The sequence below is a fragment of the Kuraishia capsulata genome, genomic scaffold, assembly GCF_000576695.1.
Source record: "Kuraishia capsulata CBS 1993 genomic scaffold, Kuraishia_capsulata_scaffold_2, whole genome shotgun sequence".
Lineage (NCBI taxonomy): Eukaryota > Fungi > Ascomycota > Pichiomycetes > Pichiales > Pichiaceae > Kuraishia > Kuraishia capsulata.
Genome location: NW_019172951.1, coordinates 1,554,790 through 1,576,606, shown reverse-complemented (window position 1 = coordinate 1,576,606; position 21,817 = coordinate 1,554,790). Strand labels below are relative to the sequence as shown.

The following is a 21,817-nucleotide window of genomic DNA, read 5'->3' as shown; positions in this document are numbered from 1 at the left end:
AAATAAAAAAATAACCGACTTTGGGCAAAACAAAAATTATTCAATCTCTTCTTCGAATGGGGATTTTCTGCCAGGCACAGAGGCGCTTGACATCGTGAGAGAGCAACTTACACTAACATCCAAATCAGGGAATAAGTCCTCATGACGTCACCGCAGTCAGCTGCTTGAGCATTGCACGCACGTTGATTGCCCTGGTGATAATTTTGTTATCGCTTGACAGGACGCCCATCTCGAGAATTAGTTCAATGACCGTTTCGGAGCATGGTGCGGCCTGAGATGAGGCCAATTGCATCAGAGTGGGCCATTTGTCGATTTCTTTCTCTTCTTGCTGAACGAGTCCTAGCGAGACCTTCAACGTCTCACTTTCGCTGGAGTTGGCAGCTGCTTCCGGCTCCACGCTATCTTCATCGTCTTTGCTCGAGCCAGAGGTGAAGGTTGTAATACTAGACCTAATACTTCCTCTGCTTCTCCTTCTGTCTGGTCTTTTCTCCTTGGAGGCCCTCTTCATGAGCTCAAGATCAAGCCGGCCGTCATCAACGCGTGACAGAAACCCGCTGAATTTGTCAATCTTGGAGAGATCTGGCACAATCACATCTGGATTTTTCAACTGCTCTTCGGCTATTTTCTGTTTCAGTTCCTTGGCTTTGGATACCAGCTGGAGCTCTTTCTTGGTGATAATTACATACACAATCTCCAATATGAGATCCTGCAGAAGGGGCAATTCGTAAAACTTTGCCACTAACACTAGGTCAAAGACAACAGGTACCAGAGTCCAGTTTGAATTGACCTCTCCGGTGTAAAGATACTCTGCCAAGGCTCTCACTGTTGCTGAGGAAAAAGGTAAGTATAACTTTCTTGGAATGTACATTGCCTCAAATGCCACATCCTGGGAGCTGACTGAGGAGCGCAGCGAGAGTTTGGGGTCTTGGGATGGCCTCAGGTTTTCTTCTTCTTCAATATTCACTTCTGGAGTGGCCCTGGATGATGTTGAGCCTGAGTTGGCTATATTTGCCAGAGGCGACTTTGCTGGAAGACCTGAAGCACCGCTGAAAGACCCACGGGGAGACAAACCTGCTGGTCCCATTGTCGTATTCGGGCCCTTTAGCATTGTCAACGGACTCATCAGCATTGATGACCTCGGAGAGCTTATCCCCGAAGCAGAAGATTGCATCCCAGAGACCGCCAAACTAGATCTCCTGGGAACAGGCTCCATAGGTAGTGGAGGTTGTGGGGGGACGTTGTTCAAACTGGGTATCGCAGATCTGGAACTATTGATTGAAGCTGTTTCCTTATCCTGTGACAAAGATGAACTCTGAGAAGCAACCGAGTCATGACGAATTGATGGGTCAACACTCGCAGCTCTCTTTGGTGGCTCTGATGAGCTGTTTTGGAATGGCAGTCTGAATTGAGGCGCTCCCTCTTTATCGTGTCTTCCTCTTGATGACTGGGAGGTGCTGCTTAGAGTCTTGGAGATAGGATTATCCTCTTCAGAATGAGGAGTCATTCCCGTGCTCTGAGCTTTAGATGAATTGCCAGAACCTGCAAACGCAAATTGAGAACTGGTTGATGATTTCTGCGCGGCTGGTTGAGATTTTTTGGCATCGTAAGCGCGACTGTAGCCTTTAGCCAGAATCATGTCAAATGTTCTCCCCCATCTCTTTCGACAAACGTTCAAAGCAACGGGTATCCTGTCACCGTCAGCAGTAATAAACTCAAAATCATACAGAGAGCTCTTTCGTGAGTACGCACTCTTACCTAGCGTGACTGCATACGGTGGGAAAATTGACCTGATGGAGGTGAGTTTCGTCTGAGGTGCAGCATAGTGCGAATATGCAGCGAAACTAGACTGTGATCTCTGTGAATGTATCGAGTTCTTCTTTGTGAATTTTGTATTGATCTGGGGAAGGGCAGCATCGGTATGGATCGGTTTCATCGCATCGCTCACGTAGGTGTCTCCACTAAAGATGGACACGAACGGCAACGACAGGCATATCATGTGGTTGTAGAACTGAACCGTTGGTGAAGTTTCTGATGTGTCTCTATTACCCATCAGAAGGATCTTGTGGTGGGAAGACCACACAAAACCTTTGCAAAATCTGTGTTCCCATGTTGGATGCTGGCAAAACACATTGATTCTGAGCCAACGGTGAGACATTCGTTCGTAAATGAACACAGATATGGGAAATTCGCCAGGCAAGAACCCACATATAATGATGTTATCACCGAACAGGCCCATATTAGGATATCTCAGGTTGAACGGAATCGTTTTGGAACCAGTTTTGGAACTGCCCAGATCCTCGCTGTTCGGCAAAGTCGCCCCTGTAGAGTTTCCCAGCAGTGGGAAGGACGTCAATGGGTTCTCCGCTAATTCTTTTCTTGAGGGGCCTATCGTGATCAAAGTGGGGGTAGTCTCGCCTTCAGTTCGAGAAGGAACCACCAAGACCGTGCTCTGATCGCTAGTGACCGAGAGGTTTGTAGGTGCATCAGAAGCAGAGTCCGATATCTTCAAGTTTTCAACACCACTAGACAACGTCAGATTATCACGACTAATGGACCGGTGCAGATTTGTGCATACCTTCCAGGAGTTCTCATCAAGATCGAAAACCTCCATAGTAGACAGCTTTCGGCCCGTGGAATCAATGCCCCCAATAAACATCAGTCCATTGTGGCTGGGATTCCCCGTAATGTACAAACTCGAGATATATGCACTATGGTGAGCATATCTCCTGATTGGTCCTGACATAGAGGCGGAAGGCGAAGATGGAAGCTTGGTCCAGGTCATGTTCAGCATGTGAAACATCCAAAAGTCGTTCGTAGGCTCGAACTTGCGCGTATTTTTATTGAAAACCAAGCCACCTTGGATATAGCAATGATTGTTATAGACCAACATAGAGTGGAAAATCCTGGGCTGAGGCGTTGGTTGCGACGCATCGGCCACATTTTTGTAGATCCATTTCCTCTCTATGAGACTCAAGCTGAACACCTCGTTGGAGATGTAATCCTCAATGTCTTCCTCATCGTAACTGGAACCTTTTTTGGCAAATTCTCGCCTCAATTCAGACTCAATGGTCTCAATCTCCAAATTTTGTAGCTCCAACGGAATAACTAGTCCCCCATACACCACCAGTCTGGACATCACCAGCGATGAAGTCGAGCCGGTCCGCACATCCAGTCGCAGCCGGGGGTCCGACGAATCGACATTGGGCATTCGTAAGCTGTAGCACTTGCTAGCATTTGAATCTGAAGGAGCCATGATAGACAAAACTAAATGACTCCCACAACTTGTCTGTTCCACCGGTTGTTCGTGTGAATAGCTTGACTTCTGTCATGTTGTACAAGCTAAAACCCCCTCTCACCAGCCGCGTCTTCACCAGCCATCACATCGGCGGTGCACGCACCTGCAATACCCAGTACAAACTGCATTGTGTGGTATGTTTTTCTCTTAAAGGGTTTTTTTTTCAACAATTCTTTTTGATTATTTGTTTTTGTTTATTGTCATTGAGAATGCTAGTGGTTACTGTAAGACCGCGCGCATTTTTTTTGACGAAGCGACTGCTGAAACAGGCTTGTGTACTGAGCAAGGGTTCTACTCCTTCCCCCGGGTTGAAACACCAGTTTGTTGTGTTGTCCAACAAGCAAACTTCGCACTATTCCACCGCATCGAGACCTCAATATCAATCTCGTGCCATGAAGAACCTGAAATTTGTTAGTGGTGTGGGTGTTGTGGTCATTGCTGGCGTCTACATGTCGGTCACCAACAACTACTTCAGTTCTGACACCATTCCAGGAGCGGGGATAGGTACTACCGCTTTCTCCACCAGCAGCTCTCAATCCTCACCGCAGCCACAGGGAAAAAATGGACTGTATGTATATTCAGGGGATGCCATTACCCGCAGATTGAGAGAAGGTGAGGAGTCATACTTTGTTGACCGTGGAAACGGCGTTTTGAGGTATGACGTGTGTCAATTTGCCAGTAACAACCCAATTGAAGATGACCGCAGCGAGAAAATCGTTCAAGTTCCATTGCTGGACCAGGGCGCTGAAGTGAACACTGATTGGATGTTTTGGGGTGTTTTTGATGGCCATGGAGGTTGGGCAACTTCGAAGAAGTTGAAGGAATCCCTGTTGGGTTGTCTTATCTCTGAACTGAGTGATATCTACACTCCAAGTGAAGGTAACAAGGATGTCCGGATTATACCTAGCCCCCATGCCATTGAACAGGCTTTGAAGAGTGGCTTTCTCAAGATGGATAATGAGATTGTGAACGAGTCAGTCGCAAAGCTAATGAAAGGATCAACCGGTAAGGCTGGTGCTGCTGAGTTGCTGATGCCAGCCCTATCAGGATCGTGTGGTCTGGTTTCTTTCTATGATACACACTCCCAAATGCTGAATGTTGCTGTTACCGGTGACTCCAGGGCGTTGTTGGGGTCTCTCAACGAGAAGGGCGAATGGACTGTTAAAGCACTCAGTGTTGATCAAACAGGTTCCAATCCTGATGAGGTCAACAGAATACGCCAATTGCATCCAAATGAGCCAAATGTTATTAGATCCGGAAGAGTGTTGGGATCGTTAGAGCCAAGTAGAGCGTTTGGAGATGCCAGATACAAGTGGGATAAAGAAACACAGGCAAGAATATCGTCCCAGTTTTTTGGAAGAAACATTCCGAACAACTTGATCTCTCCTCCATATGTGACTGCCGAGCCGGTAGTGTCTACTTCTAAGGTGAATCCTCGTGGAAACGACTTTATGGTGATGGCCAGTGATGGTTTGTATGAGATGTTGTCCAATGAAGAGATAGTTGGTCTCGTGGTGAAGTGGATGGAGAGTTCCAACATGATAAAACAGCAGAAACCCTCGATTTTCAGTATGTTTGGCTCTTCCGATAACAGTACTGGTCTACCTATAGTCCACGATGTTACCGACGGCAGAAGCGCAAAGCAGCAGAAACAACCTTTTCGCAAGCATGGCAATTCAAAGGGGTATTTCCTGGAAGACGAGAACGTTTCCACACATCTAATTCGTAATGCTTTGGGCAATGGTGGTTCTAAAGAGGATTTGGCGATGTTGGTCAGCATCCCGTCCCCGTTGTCGAGAAGATACAGAGATGATCTGACTGTGACGGTGGTATTCTTCGGTGAACCTCAAGGAACAGTCTCTGGAAAAATGGAGATCAATGGAAATGCCACCAAGGGAGGTTTGCAGAATGCCCAAGCAAAGCTGTGAGCATGAGAATTTTCAAGTCAAGCTAGATGAGTTTTCGGCATGAATGAGCGACCCACTTGTTTGTTCAACCAACACATGAAACTCAGTTCACTGAGAGGTCTAACCACCACACAATATCACTATGTCACATAAATCTTTCATTTCTCTGGAATCCCAACGATTTCTATAACATATCATCATATTACTGATCCATACCACTACACCGCATTAACCTCACATAACCACGATAGTTTAATACATTCTCTTCATTTGATCATGGGAATGCACTATTCACAAAAACAAAACACCCAATCGTATAAAAGTATAAAAGATATGATAGAAAAAGAGTAGCCAGCATATAAAACCGAATCTAACAGGCACAGGCATTGGAATCTTCACTGGAAACAGGAGCAGATAAGTCGATTCTTCCGTTTGCTTGAGACTCACCCCTTGAAGGGTTGGCACCACCATTTTGCGAGGCTTCGGGTATTTTTTTGCCTATGGCTAGAAATACTTCGTTCACATTGTAGGCAGTCTTTGCCGAAGTCTCAAAGAACATGAGTCCCTCCTCTTCCGCCAGAGTCTGTCCTTCATTAACAGACACCTTTCTCTTAGAAGTTTCGCTTACCTCTCCAGAATCTTCTTCCGCCTCATCATTCACTGTCAAATCGTACTTGTTACCACACAAAGCAATGACTATTCCCTTGGTCGCCTGTTCGCGCAACTCTTTCACCCAATGTCTGGCCTTGATGAAGGAAGCAGGCTTGGTTATATCGTACACTACCAACGCAGCTTGAGCATTCCGGTAGTACATTGGAGCCAAAGAGGCAAACCTCTCTTGTCCAGCGGTATCCCATATTTCAAACTTTATCGTACGTTCACCGATGGTACACTTCTGAGTTAAAAATGCAGCCCCAATAGTTGGTTCTATGGTGGATAGTTAGTATACCTTATGTTGCCGGGAAGAATGATCTTTGATGGCATGCATGCCTCTATACCTCACACTCACCTTTGTTCTCTTCAAAATCGTTATTGACAAATCTTAGAACCAGAGAGGATTTTCCCACAGCAGCTTCTCCCAAAAGCACCAGCTTGACAGCCGTGGTTGTCCTTCCTTGAGATGCACTCATAATCGGATACGTCTAAATCTGGTCTGGTATGGTCTGATCTGGGTTCAAGATCAAACGATACTAGATGGATGTTGTCTTCTCAAACGAGTCGCAAGGTGTCTGAGGTCTCCGGAACGATCGCTAACGGCTTTCAGCAGGGACAAAGGGGGGAGTGCTTTTCTGTCATTCGATTACGGTTGATGTTTAATTGATTGATACACTCCAATATTACAACAATCTAGTGTTGTGTATTCGTGAATATATTGCATATTTGTTGAATAAGTTGTTTCCCTCTTCATTTTTGGCTCTTTCTACACACCCAGAATTCGCATTTGTAGCGGAATTCACCAAGGCTCCTTCGATCTGATCCGTAGGTAGCCTCTAGCCCACTTTCGTGCTTCTCAAACACAAATCCTATATCATTGCACAGTTGGATCAAGTCGTCTCGTGACAATTCCAAGCCCTTGGTGGGCACATATTCATCCTTTTGAGATCCATCCCTATTTTGAGATGTCAGCTTTATTGTGGTGTTATCATCTTCCCAGTGCCATAATAATGGCCCAAAGTTGAGCCATATGCCGTTAGGCTTGAGGCAGTGATGAATGGCCTTCAAGTAATCAATAATGTTGATTGCAGTGTCCAAAAAGAAACATGTGGCAATCACATCAAGGGACGATTTGTTCTGACTTCTGAATTCTGCAGTCTCTATGTTTGCCGTGTACTCATTGGAGAAGCTTAATCCCGGTGGTCCGTACAAGTCCAAAAAGGAGCCTGTCACCATTGACATCAGGTCGCTGAACTCGATCTGTGGATTTTGTTCCATGAACTTGGTACGCTCATGTGGAGATGAGTCAGGAAATGTAACTGATTTGAGCTGATTCTCTCTTGAAGAAACATTTTTGGATTTTCCCAAGAATGGATGCAGTGTATATTGGTTCGGCCTTTGCACGTTGTTCAAGATGAAAAACGACATAGTGATCATGTGGTAGGTATACTCGTTTCCTATTGATAGGAACCCAAGCCTTACCATTTCCAGTAGCATTCTTCCCAGTCCCGTCCCGGGCAACAGACACTTCAACTGGGGTCTTTCCTCCACATTGGGAAACCTCTCTTGCAATTCCCCCAAGATTTTACCAAAACACACGTCTCTTTCCGCTTTACCATCTTCAGTCCATTCTCTCAATATCTGTGAGACGACATTGTCAACTTTCGCAAAATCACTCTCCAAAGCATGATGCCATGCTATTGGATCTATTGGTACCCCAAAGTTCTCGGCAGAAGAAACAGCAATTTCTTGGAACAATTTCTCGTTTGCGTCTATTGCTTTGGCAAACCTCTGCAAATATTCGGGAAACCACGCCAACAATTTCTGATCTTCTGCACTTAGGCTATCGTACCTGATTGTCTTGGGTGTAAGATGTGTTGAACGCAACCAGTCTCCGTAACCATAGAATGCAGACCTGAAAAAAAGAGTTAGACACAAAGCCCAAATTCATCACAATCGCATCAGATTCACTTACAGAACACTTGTTAGAACATTGCTCTCTTCAATATCTGATTGCGCATCCATGGTGTTGAGGTTACAACTGTTCATCTGGAGCCACGAAATTCAAAACGAGTGCAGGTTTCCACATAGAGATTACCCCATTTTTGCGTGTTCTTACCGTATTACGCCGCACTTGAGAAATCTTTTGATCTGTCGATAACGAAGATTGGCGGCATTTCCGCTGATATCATGCGGTATATTGGTCGATATATTGTTCTTGTTATGAATTTTAATGGCCTGCAAGGTCAATTGACCTTTTTCTGATTGGTTTGGTTTGGTTTGTTCCCGCATTTCCTAAAATTGTCAAGAATGTAGGAAATTACGAAAATCTCTCCAAAACAGATAGCCAAAATTGGGCTAATGACAGAACAAACCCACTATAATTTCCCGGGTTTGACCAGATTCTACAATGAGAAAACCTTACCAATATTGTGGGATATTTGTCTTCAGTCTCTATTGACTAAGGTGGCAAACCCAAAACCTTCGGACTTTGCACGTGACCTTTCATCATTGCGATAAGCTCTCCCGGGGATAACTGAAATATCAGCAAAAACTGCCCGGTTCTCAGACTCTCATTATCGCAGCTTTCTTCTTGTAGTTCAGTCGAAAGATGTCAGAATCCCAGATTGATCATAGTATCTCTAGAAAACTCAAGGATGTGGTAAGTGTAATTTGGTTACAGCCGTATGAGAGCTACAGTGGCTAACCAAGAGAGGACCTCAGGCTGCCGGATTTGCAGGTGGTGCTGTTCAAGTGTTGATCGGGCAACCGTTCGATCTCGTCAAAGTGAGAATGCAAACAGGCCAATATTTGTCTCCGATAACAGCAATCCGGGATACTTTGAAAAATGAAGGAATTTTGGCTTTCTACAGAGGGACCTTAGCTCCACTGTTTGGGGTGGGTGTGTGCGTGAGTGTCCAATTCTACGGTTTTCACGAAGCAAAAAGACAATTGCTGAAATTCAACCCGAAGCAGAGCGAGCTGACATTGGGCCAGTTCTATTTGGCCGGTGCGTTTGCGGGAATTGTCAACACGCCTATCACCTCTCCGGTGGAGCAGATTAGGATCTTGCTGCAGACCCAGAGAGGAAATGAGACCACCCTTTACAAGGGACCCAGGGATGCGGTTTCCCAGATATACCAAACCTATGGTGCCAGAGGTTTAGGTAGAGGATCATTGATCACAGTCTTACGTGAGTTCCAGGCTTACGGGGTCTGGTTTCTCACCTACGAGTTTCTCATGCAAAATGCATGCAGGACGAGGAAGATAGCGAGAGAGTCCATCAGTACACCTGAACTTATGCTCTATGGAGCAATCGCTGGTGACACTCTGTGGTTAAGTTCTTATCCGTTGGATGTGATAAAGTCTAGACTGCAGAGTGACAAATTTGGCGCTGAGTCGAGATATGGAGGAAAGATATCTAATGTGGTGAGAGAGATAGTGAAGGCTGAAGGATTGAGAGGGTTCTGGAGAGGAATAGGTCCTGCTCTGGTGAGAGCCATACCTTGCAGTGCGGCCACATTCACAACTGTTGAATTTGCCTTGAGGTTGATGGAGTGAAAAGATACGTAATTAAAAAGCTAAAATGGTTACTAAATCGCAAAAGCATCACCCGGCTAGATCGAAGGGCTTTTTTGGCGTATTTCCCCGGGGTCGTGTTTGGAGGTCATCGCTCAGATTGATGTCATGCAATTCTCAATGCGGACTCTAGATTTGCTATCTGCTCGGACAATACTCTGTTCACCAATTGAACGAATACTTTGCTAATTCCCAGGAATCTTCTAGCTATTTGCTCAGTGAAACCAATCAATACCCATCTTTGCCCAAGTTTTCTGTTCCCAGAGCCATCGACTAGCATAAACATTCGAACATCACACTTAGGATGAACCCCTCCTCATCGAAGGACGAGAACGATCCATCGGGGAGTTTGACCACACCAAAGCCCTCAAGACCGTCGAATTTTGGACAGTATATTAATGATGACCGGTCCATTAGTCCCATGCAAAAAGTGATACCAAAAAACGTGAGTTTCACCGATTCTTCACCAAAGGTATATCATGCAGCTGTGTTTCACGAGTCTTCTGATGATGTGGCCATAGTGAGCGACGAAGAAGAGGATGGCAAAGAAGATGACAGAAGAAATTCAATTCGGTCCGATAATGGTGAGCTGTTGTTCAAATTGCCGAGGTATGTGGTTACTGAGGATAAGACTGTGCCCGAGCCTCAAGAGATATCTGAGCAGCAGGAGGAACAAGAAGATGATGATGCAAAGGATTCAGAATCGCTTAAAAGCAAAGAAGACTTGCCCGAGTTTAAGAAGAGACCTTTGAGTGACACACCTGTGATGTCAGCTTCGAATTCTCCAACACTCAATGCATTCTCACCTCTGGATCTAAGCTCAGACGAAGAAGACAACCACTTGTCCAAACAGAAAAAGGAAAATAAATCTGCAGGTGTTGATCAGATCACCAAGCAAAATACCATACGGAACAGAAAAATGTCATTGAGCCAGGTAAATGAAGCATTGAACAACATTATTGACACTCAGGAGGTGACAGGACACATAAAGACTACACTAGACATACCAGGGCAGACGAGATCAAAATCCAATCCAGACGGAACGACCCTTACACCTGAGAGGGTGGTTGTGGTGATGATTGGGCTTCCTGCTAGGGGTAAGTCTTATCTTTCTAACAAGCTCACGAGGTATCTGAACTGGCTACAGATCAACTGCAGACTGTTCAATGTTGGAAGCACGAGGAGGCAACAGGCCTCACATTTGGGGCCAGAAAGCTCCCCTTTGCCTGATATTCCTGATAGTCCTCATGGTACCACTTCACCTGGTGATACTACTCACAGAGCGAGCTTCTTTTCTCCCGACAATCAACAATCGAACATGCTGCGAGAGAAATGGGCCAAGGACACGCTAAATGCGTTGTTGGATTATCTCTTAGAAGGAGACGGCTGTGTCGGTATTTTCGATGCTACAAATTCTACAAAGGCTCGCAGAAAGATGATTCTGGAAACTATTCATAAGAGAAGCGATGGCCAGTTGAAGGTGCTGTTCTTGGAGAGCATCTGTTCCGATCCAGACATCATCGATGCTAACGTCCGGCTGAAACTGGCTGGTCCGGACTACAAGAACATGGACCCAGATGTTGCCTTGATGGACTTTGTTGCCAGATTGCACAACTACGAGAGGGCATATGAGACTATTGACGAGGAAGAGGAAGGAATAAAAAATTTCCAGTACATCAAGATGATTGACGTCGGAAGAAAGGTGATTGCTTTTGGGATCAAAGGGTATTTGGCATCCCAAATCGTGTATTATCTTCTGAATTTCAACCTTTCTGAGAGACAAATTTGGATTGCCCGGCACGGTGAAAGTATTGACAATGTGAGTGGAAGAATTGGCGGAGATGCTCCGTTGACCGAGAGAGGAATCAAGTTCTCGAATGCTCTGGCAAGATTTATGAAGTTCAAGAAAGAGGAGTTCAGAAACAAACAGATTGAGGACTTTAAGAAAAGAATCGAATTGAAGACGTCGGAGAAGGGATCAGAACAGGCAATCAGCGAAAGCAAGCCAGCCGAAAATCCAGTTTTCTCAGTATGGACGTCAATGATGCAAAGGAGCATTGAGACTGTTCAGTACTTTCCTGAGTCCGAATTTGACATCAAGGAGATGAGAATGTTGAACGAACTCGGTGCCGGAAAATGTGAAGGAATGACATACGCAGAGATTCAAAAGAGGTACCCTCAGGAATTCAGTTCGAGAATTGAGGACAAACTCACTTATCGATATCCCGGAGTTGGGGGTGAATCTTATTTGGACGTGATCAACAGATTGCGTCCTGTGATTACTGAGATTGAGAGGACTACCAATCATCTTCTTCTGGTGACCCATAGAGTGGTTGCCAGAGTCTTGCTTGCTTACTTTTTGAATCTTTCCAAGGAAGCTATTGGAGATTTGGATATTCCGTTGCACACGTTATATCTGCTGGAGCCCAAGCCGTTCGGAGTTGATTGGCACATGTACGAATACAACGAGTCCAAGGACTGGTTTTACAAGATTGATCCTGGGTCACTGGACAATGCCAGAAAGGTTAAGCAGGTTGGAATTTCATTCAGAGAGAGGAAGTACTCGGTGGTTCCAACAGCTCCTCGGCGTACCACGTTTTCAAACGCTCCAGGCTCCCGACCCCTAGGCTCTGTACTTTCTGGTGGAACGAGGTCCTATTCAAACAACGTTGCCAACCAAAGGAGTGGGTTCATGAAGCCGGAACTGGGAATTCCAAGTGCCGCACCTACAGGACGGTTCCCAAGGCACGAGAAGGACAGATGAGGGTTAGAAAAAGGTTTTATGCATAATGAAGAAATACGGGCCCCGATCACATAAATAAAAAACTCAATTCTATGTGTTTTTTATAAATAAACAGGAGAGATCACTTAGTGACATCTCTCCAATATTCAGCTTTTTTTTGGGCATTAGAAAAGAACCAGGCCATTAGATGGCAACACCCTCAAAAACCTTGGCAAAAGATTGTTCGAAGTCAGCAATAATGTCGTCAATGAACTCGGTACCGACAGAGACTCTCAGCAAGTCCTTGGTGACACCGGAAATGATCTTCTCGTCGTCTGACAATTGCTCGTGGGTGGTGTACCATGGAGCAATGACCAGGGACTTGGAGTCACCAACATTGGCCAAGTTGGAAAACAACTTGAGGTTGTCAACAACACGTGGGCCAGACTCCTTGAATGGGTCGGCAGCGGCAGTTGGCAAAGGCTTGACACCAAAGGACAAGACACAACCAAATCCGTTGTGCAAGTACTTCTTAGCGTTCTCGTGGTACTCGTGAGACTCGAGACCTGGGTAGGAGACCCATGAGACGTACTTGGACTTCTCCAACCATCTGGCCAAAGCCAAAGAGTTGGAAGCCTGTCTCTCAACTCTCAGAGACAAAGTCTCCAAACCTTGCAAAGTAAGGAAGGAACCGAATGGGTTGGCAGCTGGACCCAAGTCACGCAAGAGCTCAACTCTGACGTGACCGGCAAAGGCGACATTGCCAAAGATGTCGTTCAAGATGGCACCGTGGTAACCCTCGGAAGGCTTGGAGAATTGTGGGAACTTCTCTGGATAGTCCTTCCATGGGAACTTACCGGAGTCAATGACGACACCACCGATGGTGTTACCGTGACCGTTGATCCACTTGGTGGTGGAGTGAACCACGATATCGGCACCGTGGTCAATTGGTCTAACGAGGTAACCACCGGCACCGAAAGTGTTGTCAACAACAACTGGAATACCCTTACCGTGAGCAAAGGCAACGATCTTGTCAAAATCAGGAACGTTGTACTTTGGGTTTCCGATACTCTCCAAGTAGATGGCCTTGGTCTTGTCGTCAACGAGTTCAGCGAATTCCTCAACGTTGTCGGACTTGGCGAACCTGGTCTCTATTCCGAGTCTCTTGAAGGCAACCTTGAACTGGTTGTAGGTACCACCGTAGAGGAACGAGGTGGAAACCACGTTGTCTCCGTTATGGGCGAGACCAGTGATGGCCAGAAGCTGGGCAGCTTGACCGGAGGAAGTAGCAACGGCAGCGGCACCGTTCTCCAAAGCGGCGAGTCTCTTCTCCAAGACATCAGTGGTTGGGTTCATGAGTCTGGAGTAAATGTAGCCTGGCTCCTTCAAAGAGAACAGGTTAGAACCGTGCTCGGAGTCTCTGAAGACATATGAGGAGGTGGCGTAAATTGGTACAGCTCTGGCATTGATAGGGCCTTCTGGCTCTTGACCGGCGTGAACTTGGAGTGTGTCGAAGTGGGAAGGCATTGTGACGATACTTTCTTCTCTGGTAAAAGAGAAAAAACGGAAGGGTTCAAAGGACGAAGCTCATTTATTAAAGCTTTTTTTAACCGGCCAACTTTTCACGTTGTCGGAGTCTACTGAAGGTAAATATGGAGTGGAAATTGTGAAAAAACACGTGACATCCCAAAGTGAAAACTTCATTTACCCAGAGGGTTTTCCCACGCAGACGAGTCCGGAAAAATATTACATAATGAAAATGCGTAGTTTTCATCAGAGACCCTCAATTTTCGCGATTTGGGAGTAGAAAATTTAGTGGTTCAGTGGTGGTTTCCTTGAGCCACCACCACTACCAACTGCCTCGGTTCACGGAGATGCCTTATCTGGTACAATGTGGGGATGAGATTTCTCCGCTTCACTACCATCTTTTAAGTATCAACGGGGTCATCTGCAAAAATAGTCTATTCGTATCTAGATTACAGCCTCGATTTCTTTTCTGCTTAGTCTTGCCCCACTATTCCCCACCATATAGTTAGTCACTAGCACCGTTCTAGGGCCTGCGATCTCAACTACCCGATTCTCGCTGGATCTTCCCAATGGGGTAAGCCTCAGTAGTGCTCCTCCCAAATACCGCCACACTTTCTTAACCGCACCAAAGTTGATCTGAGCTAGCCAGGGTATCGATACCGATAAAGGTGGGATCTTTAGTTTGGAGTTCAATGGAGATAATATCCTCGTTGATGTGAATGATTTCAATTGTTCCCAGCCAGCTCTTGTCTTCGTCAAAAGATCAATTGAGCCAACACCGAGACTTGGAATCGTTAACTCGGAGAAAACGGGCTCCGTTCCAGCCTCAGAAATAGAGTATGCTACTACGCTAGATGGAGCTAGCTGGATTGTTTCTTCAGATTCCAGCTTCAACTGTAGCACTTGGCCCATCGTCGATATGGCAATCGCACCGTCTTGGCCCTTGACGTGAATTCCTCGACTGGATCCCAGAATTGAGTTCTCGAGACTCAATGGCTCAATATCGACGTGGTTGCCGGTCCAACCAATCAAGCTGGAGGAATCAACAAGTCCCCAACTCGTCGTGTCGTTAGACTCCAACACTAGAAAATTGCCATTGCCCGATTTACTAGATAATAAGATTGACAATGGGTTTGAGGGGTTGAAACACCTCTGATATATCAATTTGTTCGAGTTGCTCAACTTCCCCAACTCTACCACTAGGGAAGAAACATCACCCGTGATGGCGAGAGTCTTATGCTGATTTGTATCCAACCGTAGGTTCAAAATGGAGCTTGTGGGCAATTTGATGTTCAGCAAGTTGGCTGGTGTGCCAATTGGTTCGAATTTGGGTTTTTCGGAAAAAGGTCCCAGGCCAGTCACTTTGGGCAGACTCGTCACCGGCTTCGATATATTGGAACTCGTGGATGATCCTCCAAATAGCCCTTTCAAAGATTGAAAGGAAATCTGGCGGGTAGAACCTCTGTTGAATATCCGAGTCATATTCTTTCAATAAACGGCGTTCTAACTACCCGTGTTTTCATTGATAGCAGACCTTGTTCTTTAGGTGTTTATTCTATCCTATTAGCTTGCGTACCCTTTGAGAAACCGTGCGTGGCACAAAATATTGATCATTACACTACTACTCTCGAGTTCGTGCCATTGGGGCTTTCAAAGTATTCAGATCGCTTGGCATTTGGCAGTCCGATTGGATCGAAAAGCTGCAGCTGTCCCATGGACTCGTTAGAAATCATAAAAAACACAAAAAATCAAAAAATCAACTTAACAATATTACAAGGCACCATATAATTGGATTTTTGACTCAAAATTTGTGTCTTGAATTGTTTTTGGCGCGCTATTCTCGGTTTTTAGAACCGGCAGGGTACGTGCATCCCGAAGGGCTGAAATTTCCAAATGCATGCGGCTAATTTCAGTTTGGCGTTTTTCTGATCCCTTCCCTTCTTCCTGTTTTTTTCAACGGTTCGCCGCCAATTACTGTCTTAAAACTTGGAAACACTCACCCAATGTCTAGTGGAACTGACGTGGAAAACGAGGAGTTTCTTCCTTTCTATGACGATGAAGAAAGCTTCATTCCCCCATCTCCAAGACAGGTGCTTCGTATAGCAATCAACCTGAAACATCTCATTGACTCTATTATTCCTATCACCTTCGACAAGGACTTGATTTGTGGCCCTACATCCCGAATTTTAAATGGTGAGGTAATCAAGTCTGTCTATCGTGCTGCAGGCGGTGTTGGAGATGGTAAACCAGGCTCATCTTCAAAGAGGTACCAGTCCGTGTTGGTGTTTACCCTTTTGAAAGTGTGTCAATGGTACTGGTCTCTTTCTGAGCGTGAAATGTCAGATAACGAGCTGTATGCTTGCCGGGCCTTGGCTGCCCAACAGATCGCTGCTATTATCATTGAGAACGAGAAGGATGAAAAGTACCTCTTTATCTTCCTGCTGTGCCACAGATACAGCATCAACCTCTCAGATCAGGACGAAGCTCCCGAAAGTGCTCTGGAACTAGCTGTCGATATGCATTCCACGATTGTGATTGGTTCCAGTGGATACCAGCGCTGTATTCGTTGGTTGTGGCGGGGTTGGATTGTGCAATCGGCTAAGAGGCCTACCTGCTATGTCCTCTACAAAGGAACAGGAAACACCTCTTTCAAGAACCACTTCGATCCAGACAGAATCAAAACTCCGCTGTACCAGAACATTCTGGAGATCTTGTTTAGTTTCTTCTATCTGGCAGTGTACACGGTTTTGGTCAACCAAGACACCAGAGACTCGCTGAGTTTCTTGGAGACCGTTTTCTATTTATCGACATTTGGATTTTTGCTAGATGAACTTGTCAAATGGTATCATATTGGCAATTCATACTTTAGATTCTGGAATTGTTTCAATGATGCCATGTATGGTTTGGTGCTTGCATCGATGGTGATCCGGTTCACGTCATTGGCATATGCAGTAGACAGCGACCTCAGGATCCATTACGATGTAATTTCTTACAGAGTCTTGTCTTGTGCTGCTCCTTTGATGTGGACCAGACTGTTGCTATTCCTGGACGTGATGAAGTTTGTGGGTACGATGATTGTCGTGATCACCAAGATGATGAAAGAGTCGGCCGTCTTCTTCTTCCTGCTGTTGGTAATACTGGTGGGCTTCTTGCAATCATTTCTTGGACTGGACTCGGCTGATGGTAAGCGTGATGTCACCGAACTTGTTTTTTCGGTTCTGATCAAGACAGTTATTTCCGGGCCGGATTTCGACAGCTTCGAACGCTTCGCATACCCATATGCTACTATACTGTACTACCTCTTTACTTTCATGGTCACGGTGATTTTGCTGAACATCTTGATTGCTCTCTACAGTAATGCATACCAGAACATTGCTGACAACTCAACCGAGGAATATTTGGCATTAGTCGCACAGAAAACGCTCAGGTACATTAGAGCACCGGATGAAGCTGTGTTTGTTCCACCCTTCAACATCATTGAACTTGTCTTTTTAACGATTCCATTCCAATGGTGGCTATCCGAAAAATCATATCTTCGCCTCAGCAGAAGAGTGATGTCATTTATTTACTCGCCAGTATTGGTATTCACGTCTCTGTACGAGGCCAAAGCTGCCAGAAGAGTGTCGTACAACCGCTTTAAGCACAAGGCAGATGATGAGAACGAATACGACACAGAATGGGATCTGACAGACGGTTATGACGATCTTTTGGGCGATAACGATGAAGATGTGGTTCAGAACATGGAGCACAGAATCCGCGAGGGCTTGAGAGAACAGAGATTGGCAGAAGCTCAAGATCCAGAGTTCACCAAGGAAATGAAAACATGGAAAAATGATGTGGCCAAGCTGGTTCCACCAATAGCAGAATCTAATCGCCAAGGTATTGACTGGGAAACTTTTGAGCTATTCCAGAAAATTGAGGATTTGACAGTTCTTGTCCGCACGCTGGCTGATCAAAATAAGGAGTTGATCAGCAGGTTGAAACAAGAATGAATGAGTATGAACTTTAGGCTAGATTTCTCCTGATTGAATACTTAAAAAATCTTTTTCAAATTTATGTTCCGTGGTAAACATTCAACTATATCTGCGCACATCCGCGTCGTGAGATAGAATTGTCAAAGGCCCCAAAACTAAAATATCTGGTAGTGTGTGGGAGAATTTGACATACACTACTAAACGGGTAATTGGTAAACAAGACTAGGCACATTCATACTTTATCGTTTCTGGTTTCAAGTGGTGTCTCTCTGTTGTTTTCTTGACACATATCAACTTCCTTTGATTTTTGGAGGTTATACCAGTATTAGGGATGTCATTCTTTCAAAGTTTGTATGTATGAACTTCAAATATCCGTTAACATCTGTGACATTCACTAACGTTCTTCATTAGACACTTGAATAACAACGGCAACGGGGCCGCGCACACTATTAAATCTACCCGAGGATTTAGACCAAGAGACACAACAAGCTCAGATGCCTCCCAATACCAGAATCCACACAAGGAAATACGCGAATACGCTGAATCGACGCTGGGCTCAGACTCGGCTCTTGCTCAGGCGGTCAAGCTCCCCAAAGACGAAGATTTAAACGAATGGCTGGCAGTCCACATTGTTGACTTCTATAATCAGATCAACATGCTGTACGGAACCATAACCGAGTTTTGCTCCCCAACCACGTGTCCGCGGATGACTGCTACTGCTCAGTACGAATACCTATGGCAAGACCCCACTATGAGGAATTCCTCTGGAGGCGCCAACAAACAGCCGATTTCCATGAGCGCACCAGGCTACGTTGATGCTCTCATGGTTTGGATCCAAGGTTTTTTTGACGATGATATGATTTTCCCTACGAAGATGGGTGTTCCGTTCCCTCCTCAGTTCCAGACTTTGGTCAAGACAATAGTCAAGAGACTGTTCCGTGTATATGCCCATGTCTACTGCCATCATTTCGACGAAGTTACTGAATTAGGCCTCCAGGTGCATCTGAACACCTCTTTGAAGCATTTTGTGCTCTTTGCGAAAGAGTTCAATCTGATCAACAAACAGGATTTCGGGCCTTTGGATGAGTTGGTGACGACGATGCTGGCCGAGAAGAAGTGAGCAAGAGCAGCTGGAGATGAGAAGAAATGGAGATTTGAGAACTATTTGACTCTTCCGAAGAACCGCAGAGAAGTTGCGATTCTTTCAGTTTTTAGGTATATCTAAGCTTATCGAAAATTGATACTAGATTGAGCGCAAACATTGACTTACTCTAAATTTAAGCAGAAGGTAGAGTGAGCCAATGACGTTTTTTGGTGCAGATGCATTGATTTTATTTACATAGTAAACTTATAGAGTACAGCGGGATACCTCTTTGTATAAGTATAGATATTCAAATAACCGCTACTGGGAAGAACAAATTATATTCCGAAAATGGCCAATTCCAGACTCATCTTATCAGCCCCTATTTGAGGCGTTGTGGAGTCAAAATCGATAGACATCAGGTTATGGGGAAGATTTAGCTCTTGCACTACTCTCACTAATTGTTACTGAAACAGGAGGTCTTTCTTCGCCCGCCGTGTGTGACCCTCCAGCAGAACAGATACAGTTGCCAAGGACCCCCCTTTCATACAACAAGGATTCTTCGAGAAAAGATTCAACACTCCAACGTCTGATCTTTGCGTTTGCCTTGTTTTTATCCTAGATTCGTTATAATGTCGAAGAATGGAACCATGACATCCAACATCACCAACCCTGCGCTGTCTCTGTTGTCCCAGCAACAGATTGCTCAAAACCAGCTGCAACTGAGACAGCTTTCACAGCAGCAGCAGAAACAGTTTCAGCAACAACAGCAGACAAAATCTTTCACTTCCCAGAGATCGCAAGAAATTTTAAACAACCTCAGAATCGCTTCAACTTCTGAGAGTAACCCAAAATCGAAAGAGCACAAAGACCCAAGGGACCCGCTGTCAATACTCATACCAGTGAACGCCGATCCTACAGATGTGCTCGCTGCTAGATTCTCCTCTTGGAGGGCAATTATCAGGTCGTTATTGGTATACTTCAGAGAAATTGTCTCAGTGCATGATGAAATAGTCAGACAACAGATAAGACTACAGCATGCCATCACATTCCCATTCCCTGCCAAAGACCTGGATGGCGAACTCTATCAGCCATTACCGGTCTCCTCTCAAAATGGAGCTGCCGGAAAAGCCAATGAGGAATTCCAAATGGCCCAGAAGTTCTTCTTGCCCTTGGGAAATGGATCCGTCCAGGATTTACCGTCAGTGCTGTTGCAGTTCCACGGCTCCAGTGCGCTGAATGCTCAATCAACCTCCAAGGAGTTATCACAGAATATCATCCCAAGACTAGAAGACTTAAGGAGAGATTTGTTAGTCAAGATCAAAGAAATTAAGAGCCTGCAGTCTGACTTCAAGACAACGGTGGGCAGAGAGCAACAGTTGACAAAACAGGATCTCAGCCTGTTCTATTCGTCTGTTGGATTGGCCAAGTCAAATCCTTCTGAGTTGTTACCCAAGAATGACCCTTATTTACTGAAACAGCAACTAGATAGACAGATCAAGAAGCAACTCACGGAGGAGAATTTCTTGCACGATGCATTCAATAATTTGCAGGGTTCAGGGAAGGAGCTGGAAAAGGTTGTATTCATGGAAGTGCAATCGGCCCTCACTGTTTATGCTAGACTGTTGGGCCAAGAAGCCCAGGCTGTGTTTGAAAACCTGGTCACAAAACTGGACAGTGGGATCCTAACCAAGGAACCTCAGTTCGAGTGGGAAGCCTTCGTGTCTAAAGACCCCAACTTTGTTGATCCAAACCTGCCTATGAGAAAGCATACTGATATTGTTTACAAAAACCAGTTTGACTCCTTGACATTGGAAGTGCGTTCTGGATATCTGGAGCGTAAATCCAAGTATCTCAAGTCATACTCAAAAGGGTTCTATGTCTTGACCCCAACGTTTCTTCACGAGTTCAAGTCCCCAGATTTGAAAAAGGATCCCGTTCCAGTTATGTCGCTCAGTCTTAACGATTGCTCTATTGGGGAACATTCCAGGAAAGACACAAAAAACCCAAACACATGGCACAAGTTCGTGCTCCAAGCGCAACAGAACGGTATCATGCATAGGGCACACAACTGGGTTTTTAGAGCTGAATCTTACGACCTGATGATGGCCTGGTATTCAGATCTGAAGAAACTGACTGCTTTGCCAACGCCACAGGCTCGGGCAAATATCGCAGCGGAGAGAAAGAAGCAGCAGTCTTTGCTAAGCTCTTCGGATAAGAGGAAGACCCAACTATCGGTGATTACCGGTGAAGACATCACTTCAGGTGCCGCTTCTATGAGATCTAGAAACTCCATGACCGCAGATACCCTGCTGTCTATTCCAAAAGATAACCCCGATGTTCCTTATTTATCTGATGCTCCTCGTGAAGTGGTGGATGATGCTGCTGATTCCGTCAATGCATCTACTACAAACGTTCCATCTGCGGAGACATCTCAGTTGTGAGGTGCTCGATATAGGTTTCTTGCCCTCTCTCGTTTTCTCGGGCCCTACGAAAACTACAGAAAACAAGACCTTTGTATAGATATGACTTGGCTGGAATACTTTCAGATCACTGTTTGAGTAAGAGAGGCTAAGAAAAGCCAATTTTGCAGCAAGTGCAAGCGTAGAATCCCCCTTCATCAAGATTGGTGGACATTCCGCTAAAGAAAAGCTTATGACTCCCGGAATAAAAATCATGGGGGCATCCTTAGTGAAACGATATAGTGGTTCCATCATCGAATATTTCATACAGCACAAGCCATCACCAGCTTGGCATCTGCTTTGGCAATATTGTTAGTAGAAAGGTTAAGCCGCACTTCTGAAGGGGTTAGGAAGTTAATATCATGTTAACATCAAGAGACTTCATTAGGATCCTGAATAATACAACAGAGCCCCAACTTTATCACTGGTCTGTCTTATTGAAGCTGATTAAGTAATATGACTTAATTTAGAATTTGAGCCGATTTTGCCGTTTTCTCAGGAAATTCAGTAAATCCAATAAATCCGAGGGTAATTTTTGGTTAACTCGTGTAAGATTCTGATCTGCACATCTAAAGTCAACGCTAAGTCTCCTGTAGCTAGAACTGGTTATCAAAAA

The 21,817-nt window shown here is 45.2% G+C and overlaps 11 protein-coding genes across 11 annotated transcripts; 6 read left to right on the top strand and 5 right to left on the bottom strand.

Moving 5' to 3' along the window:
- Positions 1 to 139: 139 nt before the first annotated feature.
- Positions 140 to 3,253, bottom strand: KUCA_T00002136001 (uncharacterized protein; the record flags this gene model as incomplete). Its single annotated transcript, XM_022604387.1, has 1 exon — positions 140 to 3,253. One exon carries the CDS (start codon positions 3,251 to 3,253, stop codon positions 140 to 142), a length of 3,114 nt encoding a protein of 1,037 aa, XP_022458173.1.
- A 251-nt stretch (positions 3,254 to 3,504) lies between these two features.
- Positions 3,505 to 5,223, top strand: KUCA_T00002135001 (uncharacterized protein; the record flags this gene model as incomplete). The annotated part of the gene is made up of 1 exon (XM_022604386.1): positions 3,505 to 5,223. One exon carries the CDS (start codon positions 3,505 to 3,507, stop codon positions 5,221 to 5,223), a length of 1,719 nt encoding a protein of 572 aa, XP_022458172.1.
- A 349-nt stretch (positions 5,224 to 5,572) lies between these two features.
- On the bottom strand, positions 5,573 to 6,332 carry KUCA_T00002134001 (uncharacterized protein; the record flags this gene model as incomplete). The annotated part of the gene is made up of 2 exons (XM_022604384.1): positions 5,573 to 6,129; positions 6,212 to 6,332. The coding sequence occupies 2 exons, from the start codon at positions 6,330 to 6,332 to the stop codon at positions 5,573 to 5,575; spliced, it is 678 nt and encodes a 225-aa protein (XP_022458171.1).
- Positions 6,333 to 6,606: 274 nt separating this feature from the next.
- Positions 6,607 to 7,881, bottom strand: KUCA_T00002133001 (uncharacterized protein; the record flags this gene model as incomplete). Its single annotated transcript, XM_022604383.1, has 2 exons — positions 6,607 to 7,771; positions 7,832 to 7,881. 2 exons carry the CDS (start codon positions 7,879 to 7,881, stop codon positions 6,607 to 6,609), a joined length of 1,215 nt encoding a protein of 404 aa, XP_022458170.1.
- Positions 7,882 to 8,467: 586 nt separating this feature from the next.
- On the top strand, positions 8,468 to 9,417 carry KUCA_T00002132001 (uncharacterized protein; the record flags this gene model as incomplete). The annotated part of the gene is made up of 2 exons (XM_022604382.1): positions 8,468 to 8,518; positions 8,581 to 9,417. 2 exons carry the CDS (start codon positions 8,468 to 8,470, stop codon positions 9,415 to 9,417), a joined length of 888 nt encoding a protein of 295 aa, XP_022458169.1.
- Positions 9,418 to 9,739: 322 nt separating this feature from the next.
- KUCA_T00002131001 (uncharacterized protein) lies at positions 9,740 to 12,199 on the top strand (the record flags this gene model as incomplete). Its single annotated transcript, XM_022604381.1, has 1 exon — positions 9,740 to 12,199. One exon carries the CDS (start codon positions 9,740 to 9,742, stop codon positions 12,197 to 12,199), a length of 2,460 nt encoding a protein of 819 aa, XP_022458168.1.
- Positions 12,200 to 12,361: 162 nt separating this feature from the next.
- KUCA_T00002130001 (uncharacterized protein) lies at positions 12,362 to 13,684 on the bottom strand (the record flags this gene model as incomplete). The annotated part of the gene is made up of 1 exon (XM_022604380.1): positions 12,362 to 13,684. The coding sequence occupies one exon, from the start codon at positions 13,682 to 13,684 to the stop codon at positions 12,362 to 12,364; it is 1,323 nt and encodes a 440-aa protein (XP_022458167.1).
- Positions 13,685 to 14,128: 444 nt separating this feature from the next.
- Positions 14,129 to 15,166, bottom strand: KUCA_T00002129001 (uncharacterized protein; the record flags this gene model as incomplete). Its single annotated transcript, XM_022604379.1, has 1 exon — positions 14,129 to 15,166. The coding sequence occupies one exon, from the start codon at positions 15,164 to 15,166 to the stop codon at positions 14,129 to 14,131; it is 1,038 nt and encodes a 345-aa protein (XP_022458166.1).
- Positions 15,167 to 15,687: 521 nt separating this feature from the next.
- On the top strand, positions 15,688 to 17,676 carry KUCA_T00002128001 (uncharacterized protein; the record flags this gene model as incomplete). The annotated part of the gene is made up of 1 exon (XM_022604378.1): positions 15,688 to 17,676. The coding sequence occupies one exon, from the start codon at positions 15,688 to 15,690 to the stop codon at positions 17,674 to 17,676; it is 1,989 nt and encodes a 662-aa protein (XP_022458165.1).
- Positions 17,677 to 17,989: 313 nt separating this feature from the next.
- Positions 17,990 to 18,778, top strand: KUCA_T00002127001 (uncharacterized protein; the record flags this gene model as incomplete). Its single annotated transcript, XM_022604377.1, has 2 exons — positions 17,990 to 18,009; positions 18,070 to 18,778. 2 exons carry the CDS (start codon positions 17,990 to 17,992, stop codon positions 18,776 to 18,778), a joined length of 729 nt encoding a protein of 242 aa, XP_022458164.1.
- Positions 18,779 to 19,371: 593 nt separating this feature from the next.
- On the top strand, positions 19,372 to 21,183 carry KUCA_T00002126001 (uncharacterized protein; the record flags this gene model as incomplete). Its single annotated transcript, XM_022604376.1, has 1 exon — positions 19,372 to 21,183. The coding sequence occupies one exon, from the start codon at positions 19,372 to 19,374 to the stop codon at positions 21,181 to 21,183; it is 1,812 nt and encodes a 603-aa protein (XP_022458163.1).
- Between the last annotated feature and the right edge of the window lie 634 nt (positions 21,184 to 21,817).